A 13805-nucleotide genomic window follows, 5' to 3' on the forward strand; every position below is an offset into this window, starting at 1 on the left:
ATAATTTTCTGTTGTATAATTTCAACCAGATTAAAATATTATTCCATCCTTCAGCAATTTAGACCATCTGTGGTATAATGTATATGGTTCCTTACCACAATTTCGTCCTACTGTTGCCGCGAATATTGCGGTTTGAAAAGGACACCATAATTTTAGGCAATATGGATACCGGTGACTTTCGAAATACCGATTAGCCTGCCCGCTTTATCAACAACAAAAAAAACTCCAAGTACCTTATTGCCGATCTGAATCTACTGCTCTGTAACTGTCCTGAATCACATCCGTGGTCTTCACATTTTTCACATCTTTAGGAATTTAAAAATCCTTTTTAAAAAAAAATATATTTATTAAACCTTAAATTGACGCGAGATTTTATTAAGAGAAGGCAACCGCTCTCGACTGAGATCGGAAACAGACTAACTTGTTTAGATTGGAATCAAGTACATCAATCTGCAAGTTTGCTGAGTTCTCTGGGCAGTCCTGCAGAGAAGCAATATCCCTTTGCTGTGAGGGGGTATAACCTCAAATATTAAGTTTATAATCTATGGGTATAACAGTTCGTTTTTTGAATTAGCAAATTTGATTGGCAGATACGAACGTGGATAGATCGCCAATAGAAGAGCGGCAATTGTCGAATGAGTCGGTTTCTTCGGCGGAGAGCGTCGCGGGAGCGTTGCACCTAACGGAGCACTCGACGTACGCACGAAGAAAACTCGATCAGCTACAGGAACGACACAACAATAAGATACAGGTGATTTCAACTTTATATCATAGGAAGTATCTAGGTTGGGCGATAATATGCTTGTATCATATTAAAGGAATATGACAAAATTTTGAAAGTAGGAAACCGGTGAAGATTTTTTTTATAGCTTAGTTGGGTGGGTGAACTCACGGCCCACCTGGTGTTAAATTGTTACTGGAGCCCATAGACATCTACAGCGTAAATGCCACCCACTTTGAAATATGAGTTTTAAGGTCTTAGTAACGGCTGCCCCGTCCTTAAACCGAAACGCATTACTGCTTCACGACAGAAATAGGCAGGGCGGTTGTACCTACCTGTGCGGACTCACAAGAGGTCCTACCACCAGTAATTACGCTAATTATAATTTTGCGGGTTTGGTTTTTACTACACATTGTTAATCCTTCACCATGGAAGTAAATCGTGAACATTTGTTGAATTTTCAATGAACCGCCTGCGGGATTTGAACATCGCTAGATATGAATGCACCAGGCGTCTTATCCTTTAGGCCACGACGACGTCTTGAATATTTTTATTCCAAATACCGTATTTTGTTAGGACGAAAGTCGTATATATTCCGTATTATACCGTATATATTCGTACACTTCTTCGCTTGCATGATGCGTTTGCAGCTGAAAGTCTGAAAAGAAGTTGAAAAGATATGAAAAATGACGATTTCTTTTTTTTCTCGTTCTCCGCTGCCTCGAAACAGTTTAGTAACTCTGCAGATGTATACAATGACAATGCCACTATATTGGGAATATCTCGGGCAAACTTCTCGCGTAGAATTCTGGTTGGTAGTTGGTACTCTAGATCCGAAATTCAAGTCTGATGACACAGACAAGAAAAAACAAATGCATTAACTACGAAATTATTTTTCTTATTAATCAACTAGCTGATCCGGCAGACTTCGTAGTACCTCAATCGATAAATAAAAGACCTAAACTTTTGTATAAAATAAACTTTAAAAAAAACAAAAGGAATCCGTCCGACGGGGTACACATCAAAGGAAAAACAAAATTGTTTGTTTTTATATAATTCCGAGCATTTTCATATTTGTCTACCTTTTCAACCTTCTCTGGACCTCCACAAATAGTTCAAGACCAAAATTAGCCAAATCGGTCCAGCCGTTCTGGAGTTTTAGCGAGACTAACGAACAGAAATTCATTTTTATATATATAAATAGATAAGAACGGTCGGTTCGTTTTTTCGTCTTTGTGTCCGTCTTTTCAGAAGTCAAAAAATGTACCGCCTGTCGCGAGTCACGTACACCCTCGTTCCATTTCTTTTCGAATTCTTGTCAAGTCTCTGTCTTAGTCTGTCTATGTCTAGTCGCTGTAGGTCTTATGTCTTCTCAAAGAGGTTGCACGCCACGACACCTCTGATGCGTGTTTCTTGTTGTCTTTCAGGCTCTAGCTGCTCTGCGAGCGTCGCTGAAGCCGGAGTCCCCTGCCTTGTCCATGCTGGCCAACGAGGTGGAGAAGCTGGCCGGTGAACAGATGAGGCTCGAGGCACATCTGGCCAGGACGGACACGTGGGCCGAACACTTGGGGCGCTGGCGGGCCTCCGTCCACAGTGCTGACGTATTCACATTGAACATTATTTATACCTACATAAACTTTATTGCTAATAATTTTTTAAATACATAAAATGGAATAAGAACAATTGAAAAGCGCTTTAAAAAATATGTCAACTGGAATTGTTATACCACTTCATTCTACGATATGACTTTGTATGAATACAAGCCGTACTCGCCCGCTTCGCTGGGCATTTAAAATTAACATTATTATTTATTGTCATTAGGGAGTCCAACGCTCATATAAATATTAGTCTATCCATTAAGTACATGTATTTTCTACATGGATATCAAGTTTCAAGTCAATCGGATGCATGGTTCAGTAGTTATAACTGAACATCCATAAGAACCACTGTAGATTTACATATTAGTATAGAGCATAGATTATAGAATTTCATTATCAAAAAAAAATAAAGTTGTAATACACCACTACCACATTTTGATTATCATTTCAATGGACAATATAGAAGACAGATTTAAAGCGTTCAGTGAAAGTTCATAAACACTCAATAAAATAAACAACAAAGAAAGCTATAAAACTAAACATGAAGTGGCAGTGGGCTGGCCATATATGCCGTAGGACTGACGATCGCTGGAGCAGACGGGTTCTCGAGTGGAGACCGCGCAGCGGAAGACGTAACGTGGGACGCCCCCTGGCTAGGTGGTGCGATGACCTCCGCACGGTGGCCGGCAAAAAGTGGATGAGGAGAGCCGCAAACCGGGCTCAGTGGTGTGGATTGGGAGAGGCCTATGTCCAGCAGTGGACGACTGTGGGCTGTTGATAATGATGATGATGAAACATCAGAAGCTCAACTGTAAAACTACATTTTGCAAAGATCGCTATAAGAAATTGGCAAATTGAAAAAATGCATATCCCATCTTTATGTGACTGATATTTGGAAATATTATAGTTATTTATTGCCCTTGTAGGCAGACGAGCATACGGCCCACCTGATGGTAAGTGGTCACCGTCGCTCATGGACGTCAGCAATGCCAGGGGCAGAGCCAAGCCACTGCCTGCCGTTAAGTACTCTCCGCAAGTTTCGTTTGAAGAAGGACACGTCTTAGCGCTCGGAAAACACCGTGGAGGGGAGTTCATTCCAAAATGAAAGTTATTTTAATTTTAGGTAATAGACGAGTCTAAACCACCGCAGTTTGTGATAGTCGTGCACATGGCGGAAAAGGAAGATTCGAACAGCGGGGACCGACCCGAGCAGATCACCACCGGCTGGGTCCTGTTGAGGACGCTCAATGAATTCCAGGTAATGTATATCTTGGCCGTATCACTCTTGTCAGAGCGGTCGTGGCCGTCATTCAGCACCGTTGCTGTGGGCAGATGTTATGCGCCTCACGAGCAATCGCCACTCCTCCCGGTTTGTGGTGAGCCTGGCACACTCATGCAAACAGCCGCCAACTGCCGACTTTTTACTGGTGGTAGGACCTCTTGTGAGTCTGCACGGGTAGGCAACGCCTATCTCTGCCGTGAAGCAGTAATGCGTTTAGGTTTGAAGGGCGGGGCAGCCGTTGTAACTATAGTGAGACTTTAGAACTTATATCTCAAGGTGGGTGGCGCATTTACGCTGTGGATATCTATGGGCTCCAGTAACCACTTAACACCAGGTGGGCTGTGAGCTCGCCCACCCATCTAATCAATAAAAAAAATAAAAAAACTTGACCTGGTCGGTCCATCGCATGGGCAACCTTCCACCCGGTCTGGTGCTTCTAGTTTGCCCTGAAGGACAAGGCGCTCTATGGAGTCATTTCCTCGCCGGGAGACATGTCCAAAAATCGATAGTACGCGCCCACGCACGAGCGCCGAAAGACACTGCTTAATGCAGAGTTCTTGAAAAATGGAGATATATTAGTGCGAAGTTCGGTCCATGAAATATCAAGCATTCGTCTTCAACACCACATCTCCAGTGCATAATAATGTACACGAAGCAATTTTGATAATTATATTGAACTGAAAAGTGTTTTACAAAAAAAAAAACTTTCTTTCAATATTAGATTTCGAAAACAAAGTCAGATTCTAATACCAATAAAACGTAATATAAAAATTATAATTTGTTGTAATTACCGGTTTGGGACGTCTTGTGAGCTCTCACGGGTAGGTAGCGCCACCCTGCCTATTTCTGCCGTGGAGAGCAGTAATGCATTTCGGTTCGAAAGGTTTGGGGTAACTGTTCTAGTGTAAAACTGAGACTTTTCGGTTTGAAGGGTGGGGCAGCCGTTGTAACTATGTATACTGTGACCTTAGTGCTCATGTCTCAAGATGGTTGGCAGCATTTAAGTTGTTTATGTCCATGGGCTCCGGTAACCACTCGTCCACCCTTTTAAACAATACAAAATAAAAACAATTTTTTTCGAAATATATATTAATTATATTATTATGTGCTAATTATTTTTCTTTGTTTATTTCTGATGATCCTTTAATTTTTCAGGACTTACATCGAAAGTTAAGGCCTTTGTGTTCAGAATTGAAAAATTTAGAGCTACCCTCAAACTCTTTTAAATTTTTATTCGGAAAAAACGATAAAAATTCTTTGGACAAAGCAAAAACATTGATACAAAAGTATTTAGAGGTGCGTAAAGACATTTTATTGTATTACGTCTAAACAATTTTGAGTTTTTACTTATTAATTTTCCTTTGTGTTTCCAGTTCGTATTAGAAGACGACAGACTAAACCAAAGTGAAGCTTTATATACATTCCTAAACCCTAGCTCGGAGTATTTAAAACAAGAGGACATGCCAAAGAAAAATAAATTCTCATTATCTACATTATTCAAAAGGTTAATGCTTAATTTGCTATGATTTTATGTACTAGCTAAAACAGTGTCAGTAAAATTAGTAATAAGTTGCAAGTTGCCATGGATTATAAGTTTTTTTTTTTTTTTTCAAATAACATTATCTCTCTATTAAGCGAATTAATACTAGTGAACGAATTGGTGGAATTTCATAGCTTAAAATACTACTTTTTAGCGCAAGCAGCGAAGCAACGAATAGATCGTCGCAGGAGAAGGAGGCCTTTAACCACATGTCGGCGGACGAAGACGAAATATCGATGTACCTGGATGGCAACGGAGCCGAGGCGGGAAACAAAACGATGACTAATTCCTTGCGAGGTAACAGTAGCTATCATAGCTGTGGGAACACAATAAAAATTCTAGAAGTATATTTCGACGCTTGAAAGGCAAACTCGACTAAGCGACAATGCGTGAACTTTACAGTAGACTAACTTAAAGGTTGAAATACCTGAAAAAAAATTTTTTAACGAATCTAGTTGTAGGGTTGAAATGATTTTAATAAACCTAGAAATATTTTTTTGTTTTTGCGCATCGAATATGGTTATTGCCTATCATTTATGTACAAAGCAGCTATTGTCGCTTAGTCACGTTTGCCTTTCAAGCGTCGATTTGAATTACATGGACATTCGTATTGAATGTGAGTGAGCGCTGGTAGCCGCCTGTACTGCGAGGACCGTGAGCCGTGAGAGTGTCTGCTCGGCTATTAATAAAAATTGTTAGTGCGTCACCGCCGACACGCACTATACAGGGTGTGTCAAAATCGATTCCGAAAATAGAAATCGATAATACTAGTCGTAAAAAAAAACTTATGTTTGGCTTGTTAACGGAATTAAATATACATAGGTTCACGATCTTTAGAGAAGCTGTGAGACGACCGTTAAGTGTTTTCGTTAAATTTGCTAAAAATTTCTAAAAACACAGTCATGTAACTTATGCTTGACTTAGGAAATTATTAGAGTATTTATGTTTTTTAAGTGAAACTTCTTTAGGCGGGTCGAGAGTAAAACTTAACTTGCGACAGATTCGTTACGGCTTGAGAGAAAAAATACAATTTAGGAAGAGAGATAATGAGAATATAGACAGCGTCTCTCTCTCCTTTTTATCATCGCACCTCCCGCCATCGGAGCAGAGTTCATCCATATTATCTGGAACCGCTGCGTTCATCGACAGTGCGTTTCCAAAGATCTTTTTTGCCACGTACCATCCGGCTTTGGAATGAACTCCCCTCCACGGTGTTTTCCGAGCGCTATGACATGTCCTTCTTCAAACGAGGCTTGCGGAGAGTTCTTTATGGTAGGCAGCGGCTTGGCTCTGCCCCTGGCATTGCTGACGTCCATGAGCGACGGTGACCACTTACCATCAGGTGGGCCCTATGCTCGTCTGCCTACAAAGGCAATAAAAAAAAATAAAAAAAATAACCACCCGACTGGAGAGAGGGAAAGGATAAAGCGAGCTAGATCGTGTCTTTTATACACAGCATTCCCTATTACAAGATACATTTGATTTAAGCGAAAGCACCGCAAAAGAAGTTTCATTTCTTTCACGTGCACCAAGCTGCATGCGCACCTTTTTTTACCTCCTATATCGTTTTGGGTTCTCGAAACACTTTCCACAACCTGTATGCAACGAGGCAAAGCAAATGCAACGATGCAGCCTTGTGTGTTTAGTGCGAGTTTTTTAACTTTCTCGATAGCGTAAAAGTTAACTCAAATTTGTATGCAGCTGGAACAGCGCCCCTAGCGGCAATTGTAGGCAAACGTTCCAACACCATATAAATTTGAATTAACTTTTACGCTATCGAGAACATTAAAAAACTCGGCCTAAGCGCCCAGGCTGCGCTGTGAGCCGGATCAGTGCGGTGTTATTAATTACCTCATCCACAGTTTTTTCCGAGTACGATAAAATTACCTTATTAAAATTAGATTTGAAAAGACTCCTCAGTTGGTAGTGGCGGTTAATTTTTACGATATCGAGAACGTTAAAAAACTCACACTAAGCCCACTGTATAGCACTGGTTGGATGTAGCGGTTACTCTCAGACACAGCCCACTGAGTTTCTCGCCGGATCTTCTTAGTGGGCAACCCACCGGTCCGATCCGGTGGTAGATTCTGCAAAGCACGGCTCTTGCTAGGGTTCGTGTTAGCAACGTCATCAGGTTTGAGCCCCGTGAGCTCACCTACTAGTTAAGGCTACGCTGATATAGCCTCTCAAGGCTATAAGATCAGGTAGGAAAAAAAAATGTTGCGGTTAACTTTTACGCTATCGAGAACGTTAAAAAGCTCGCACTAAGCCCACTGTATAGCTCTGGTTCGATGTAGCGGTTAACTTTTACGCTATCGAGAACGTTAAAAAGCTCGCACTAAGCCCACTGTATAGCTCTGGTTCGATGTAGCGGTTAACTTTTACGCTATCGAGAACGTTAAAAAGCTCGCACTAAGCCCACTGTATAGCTCTGGTTCGATGTAGCGGTTAACTTTTACGCTATCGAGAACGTTAAAAAGCTCGCACTAAGCCCACTGTATAGCTCTGGTTCGATGTAGCGGTTAATTTTTACGATATCGAGAACGTTAAAAAACTCACACTAAGCCCACTGTATAGCACTGGTTGGATGTAGCGGTTACTCTCAGACACAGCCCACTGAGTTTCTCGCCGGATCTTCTTAGTGGGCAACCCACCGGTCCGATCCGGTGGTAGATTCTGCAAAGCACGGCTCTTGCTAGGGTTCGTGTTAGCAACGTCATCAGGTTTGAGCCCCGTGAGCTCACCTACTAGTTAAGGCTACGCTGATATAGCCTCTCAAGGCTATAAGATCAGGTAGGAAAAAAAAATGTTGCGGTTAACTTTTACGCTATCGAGAACGTTAAAAAGCTCGCACTAAGCCCACTGTATAGCTCTGGTTCGATGTAGCGGTTAACTTTTACGCTATAGAGAACGTTAAAAAACTCGCACTAAGCCCACTGTATAGCTCTGGTTCGATGTAGCGGTTAACTTTTACGCTATCGAGAACGTTAAAAAGCTCGCACTAAGCCCACTGTATAGCTCTGGTTCGATGTAGCGGTTAACTTTTACGCTATAGAGAACGTTAAAAAACTCGCACTAAGCCCACTGTATAGCTCTGGTTCGATGTAGCGGTTAACTTTTACGCTATCGAGAACGTTAAAAAGCTCGCACTAAGCCCACTGTATAGCTCTGGTTCGATGTAGCGGTTAACTTTTACGCTATCGAGAACGTTAAAAAGCTCGCACTAAGCCCACTGTATAGCTCTGGTTCGATGTAGCGGTTAACTTTTACGCTATAGAGAACGTTAAAAAACTCGCACTAAGCCCACTGTATAGCTCTGGTTCGATGTAGCGGTTAACTTTTACGCTATCGAGAACGTTAAAAAGCTCGCACTAAGCCCACTGTATAGCTCTGGTTCGATGTAGCGGTTAACTTTTACGCTATCGAGAACGTTAAAAAGCTCGCACTAAGCCCACTGTATAGCTCTGGTTCGATGTAGCGGTTAACTTTTACGCTATCGAGAACGTTAAAAAGCTCGCACTAAGCCCACTGTATAGCTCTGGTTCGATGTAGCGGTTAACTTTTACGCTATAGAGAACGTTAAAAAACTCGCACTAAGCCCACTGTATAGCTCTGGTTCGATGTAGCGGTTAACTTTTACGCTATCGAGAACGTTAAAAAGCTCGCACTAAGCCCACTGTATAGCTCTGGTTCGATGTAGCGGTTAACTTTTACGCTATCGAGAACGTTAAAAAGCTCGCACTAAGCCCACTGTATAGCTCTGGTTCGATGTAGCGGTTAACTTTTACGCTATAGAGAACGTTAAAAAGCTCGCACTAAGCCCACTGTATAGCTCTGGTTCGATGTAGCGGTTAACTTTTACGCTATCGAGAACGTTAAAAAGCTCGCACTAAGCCCACTGTATAGCTCTGGTTCGATGTAGCGGTTAACTTTTACGCTATCGAGAACGTTAAAAAGCTCGCACTAAGCCCACTGTATAGCTCTGGTTCGATGTAGCGGTTAACTTTTACGCTATCGAGAACGTTAAAAAGCTCGCACTAAGCCCACTGTATAGCTCTGGTTCGATGTAGCGGTTAACTTTTACGCTATCGAGAACGTTAAAAAGCTCGCACTAAGCCCACTGTATAGCTCTGGTTCGATGTAGCGGTTAACTTTTACGCTATCGAGAACGTTAAAAAGCTCGCACTAAGCCCACTGTATAGCTCTGGTTCGATGTAGCGGTTAACTTTTACGCTATAGAGAACGTTAAAAAGCTCGCACTAAGCCCACTGTATAGCTCTGGTTCGATGTAGCGGTTAACTTTTACGCTATCGAGAACGTTAAAAAGCTCGCACTAAGCCCACTGTATAGCTCTGGTTCGATGTAGCGGTTAACTTTTACGCTATAGAGAACGTTAAAAAACTCGCACTAAGCCCACTGTATAGCTCTGGTTCGATGTAGCGGTTAACTTTTACGCTATCGAGAACGTTAAAAAGCTCGCACTAAGCCCACTGTATAGCTCTGGTTCGATGTAGCGGTTAACTTTTACGCTATCGAGAACGTTAAAAAGCTCGCACTAAGCCCACTGTATAGCTCTGGTTCGATGTAGCGGTTAACTTTTACGCTATCGAGAACGTTAAAAAGCTCGCACTAAGCCCACTGTATAGCTCTGGTTCGATGTAGCGGTTAACTTTTACGCTATCGAGAACGTTAAAAAGCTCGCACTAAGCCCACTGTATAGCTCTGGTTCGATGTAGCGGTTAACTTTTACGATATCGAGAACGTTAAAAAACTCACACTAAGCCCACTGTATAGCACTGGTTGGATGTAGCGGTTACTCTCAGACACAGCCCACTGAGTTTCTCGCCGGATCTTCTTAGTGGGCAACCCACCGGTCCGATCCGGTGGTAGATTCTGCAAAGCACGGCTCTTGCTAGGGTTCGTGTTAGCAACGTCATCAGGTTTGAGCCCCGTGAGCTCACCTACTAGTTAAGGCTACGCTGATATAGCCTCTCAAGGCTATTAGATCAGGTAGGAAAAAAAAATGTTGCGGTTAACTTTTACGCTATCGAGAACGTTAAAAAACTCGCACTAAGCCCACTGTATACGAATAGGGGCCAGCGCGATAGCCGAAGAACGGGACAGCACCGCGGAGCCGCTGTACGCGCTGCTCAGCGAGGTGTTCGACATGCGCGGCGTGTTCCGCTGGCTCAGGAAGACCCTCGTCACCTTTGTGCAGATCACGTACGGACGCACTATCAATAGGTACGTTGCCTCACTGCACAGCGACTCATTCAGTGCAACATTATTTTTTACTACACACATATTCTCGCATTAAAACTGTATAAAATCTCAAAACTTACTAATTTTACAGGAGAGTGTTTTAAAGGTTTAACATGTAATATTTTTAATATTAATCATCTTTGTACCATTTATTTTTTATTTTTTACCAGTTACATTATCTGTCTTTTGAAGTAAGATAAAATTATGTATTAATTTTGTTAATAGTAGTCAAAATTAGATAACTAAAAAAAATTCTCTGTCCCTATATGTGTCTGTCCCTATGTATGCTTAAATCTTTAAAACTGCGCAACGGATTTTGATGTGATTTTTTTTAATAGATAGAGTGGTAAAGAGGAAGGTTTATATGTATATTTATTATTATATATATTAATATTTATAAATAAGCATTTTAAATTATTTCGCTGTGAACTTATCAGTGATTTTCGTATAGTTTTTAAGTTGTAAGTTATTTATAAAATGCTTTTTTTTTTAAAAATCTCTAGCAAGATATGTGAAATAAACTCAGCACTACAAGGGTTAAATAAACCTTATTTTCCAGACAAATAAAAGATACAATATCTTGGCTGTTTTCGGAGCAGATGTTGCATTATTACATAAGCGTAGTTATTAAGTCTTGGTGGCCGGGCGGAGTCCTCTCGGAGCACGGCTCGAACAGGAATTTTCAAGATAAAGGTATTATATTTTTTTGTTGTATCTAATCAACTAACATTATTTATTTGTATGTAGATGATATTTATTTATATTTTATACGTAAAAGTCTATTAGAAAAAAAAATGTGTTTCCAAACATACTTATTTTTTTAAGTTCTTATTTTACAACTCTATAAGGTTATCATATATGATCTGATCCAAAATGTTTACCAACGATCACGGACAGCTGCAATCATAGATGCAGAATCAATATCTTATTGACTATCACAAAAAAGGCACGTCTTAGCGCCCAGGATGGTACATATCAAAAATAATTTCGTATCGTATCGTAACAGACCAAGAAGGTATCAGTGGCTGTGATTTACCAACGTACTGCTAACGTGAATGACTGGGTAGGTGTAGCGGGCGTAACCGTCACGCCCTTTATTGACTCGCAGCCAATAAACTCTCGGAAAGTTGGATAGTCGATATGCTATATTAGCTATATCATTGTTTTTTTTAAGGGACTTTATGACCTGGTAACTAAGACCTTTAGGTCATATCTTATTTTAATTTTAATGATAACTTTTTTAATTGTAAAATGATATGAAATGAAATGAAATTGATAATTATGAAACATGGCATGGAAAATGAGATGAGATGATATAGGATGAAGTATAATGGTGGTCATTTACTGAGATTTTTTCAGTTGACTTTTTGGAGGATCCCGAGAAGCTACGTCTAGCGGCTTTGTTTCATTTTCCCACATTTGTGTACTTTCAGAGATATTAAACAGTTAATTAACCAACGTTATTACACATTTCAACCTGAAGAAACACTAAATAAACTAAATAAAACAAATCACGCAACTTCATTTTAATTTTTTTTATTGCTTAGATGGGTGGACGAGCTCACAGCCCACCTGGTGTTAACTGGTTACTGGAGCCCATAGACATCCACAGCGCAAATGCACCACCCACCCTGAGATATAAGTTCCAAGGTCTCCAGTACAGCTACAGCTATAGCTACAACGGCTGCCCCACCCCTCAAACCGAAACGCATTACTGTTTCACGGCAGAAATAGGCAGGGTGGTGGTACCTACCCGCGCGGACTCACAAGAGGTCCTACCACCAGTAAATTCATTCCTCGCGTTCCCGTCAAAAAGTCCTATATCATTGAGACTAGGATCCAAGTGGTGGGGATGAGCTCCCCTCAATTTATTGTTGTTGTGCGGTGCGGACAGAGCACACGAGGACCCTCGCGCTGCAGCAGCTGAGCGAGAGCGTGATGGACGCGCTGTCGTCGCTGGTGGGCGCGCAGACGGCGGCCCGCGGCGCCCACAAGCTGTTCCACACGCTGCAGCACACCACGCACAACAAACAACTCTTCTACGTAAGTCTGCCTCGTTCGACTAATACATATTTGGGGATTATAATAGACTCGCTGCATCCGTCCCGCTTCGCTGGACATTTAAAATTAACATTATCATTTCTCACCCCCACAAAGATTCTCATCATTAACGCCCTGGTGTAGGGGGTCCAACACTCATATAAATATTAGCCTATCCATTAAGCAAATGTATTTTCTACATGGATACCAAGTTTCAAGTCAATCAGATGCACGGTTCAGTAGTTATAACGGAACATCCGTAAAAACCACTGTAGATTTATATATTAGTATAGATGATAACATCAACAGTCAATAATAAGAATGAATCACAAATATAATCTAAACCTGTTGACACTTGCAACACTACTCAGAAACGACGTTTTGGAGAGCGCGAGCCGTGGCAGCGGCACATACTGTTTTTTATTTCAGTTAAGCCGCTTTCAGACTATGCTACAATATAATAGCAATGCATATAGCTCATAGCACACCAATATTACACACCATACATTGTTCACACTGTACTGTACTATATATTATTGGCTAAGTATAGGCTGCTGTACTAGATGGCAGTATAGTATAGCGTAGTGTGAAAGCAGCTTTACTCGCTCTGTACACTACCACAAACGAAATGACGTCAACAAAGTAATTCATGTGTTCATCCAATAACCTAAATTCCATAATCACTGACATCTCAAAATATAGATCACTTTATGTATTACATATTCTCTTTTTATTATTATTGACATTTGAAGTCGTCGTGGCCTAATGGATAAGACGTCCGGTACATTGGTATCTAGCGATAATACATCGGTGTTCGAATCCCGCTGGCAAGTTTTTTTTTTTTTATTGCTTAGATGAATGGACGAGCTCACAGCCCACCTGGTGTTAAGTGGTTACTGGAGCCCATAGAAATCTACAACGTAAATGCGCCACCCACCTCGAGATATAAGTTCTAAGATCTCAGTATAGTTACAACGGCTACCCCACCCTTCGAACCGAAACGCATTACTGCTTCACGGCGGAAATAGGCGTACCAAAGTACCAATTTTTCTAATGAAATACGTACTTAACAAACTTTCACGGTGAAGGAATAACATCGTGTAGTAAAAACCAAACCCGCAAAATTATAATTTGCGTAATTACTGGTGGTAGGACCTCTTGTGAGTCCGCACGGGTAGGTACCACCACTACCTTGGCTATTTCTGCCGTGAAGCGTTTCGGTTTGATGGGAAGGGTAGCTGTAGTACAGAAAAAAAAAACACTTTCCGAAGAAAAATAGAATCTCTTGACAAACGAAACTAGAAAATGGTATTTAAATGCTTTATCTTTATCTATACATTTAATACAGATTAAAAATCATAT

The 13805-nt window shown here is 41.1% G+C and overlaps 1 protein-coding gene across 1 annotated transcript in view; it reads left to right on the plus strand.

The window, feature by feature from the left end:
* The window catches only part of snz (sorting nexin snazarus), a 28703-nt gene that overhangs the window by 4026 nt on the left and 10872 nt on the right, over nt 1–13805 (plus strand). The window contains exons 8-16 of the mRNA XM_028172751.2: nt 591–751; nt 2149–2322; nt 3443–3577; nt 4757–4897; nt 4975–5105; nt 5296–5438; nt 10235–10385; nt 10963–11096; nt 12298–12446. Of these exons, the coding sequence (XP_028028552.2) occupies nt 591–751; nt 2149–2322; nt 3443–3577; nt 4757–4897; nt 4975–5105; nt 5296–5438; nt 10235–10385; nt 10963–11096; nt 12298–12446 (1319 nt within the window). The remainder of the gene's footprint in view (nt 1–590; nt 752–2148; nt 2323–3442; nt 3578–4756; nt 4898–4974; nt 5106–5295; nt 5439–10234; nt 10386–10962; nt 11097–12297; nt 12447–13805) is intronic.

Source organism: Bombyx mandarina, chromosome 13 (assembly GCF_030267445.1).
Source record: "Bombyx mandarina strain Sakado chromosome 13, ASM3026744v2".
Classification (NCBI taxonomy): Eukaryota; Metazoa; Arthropoda; class Insecta; order Lepidoptera; family Bombycidae; genus Bombyx; species Bombyx mandarina.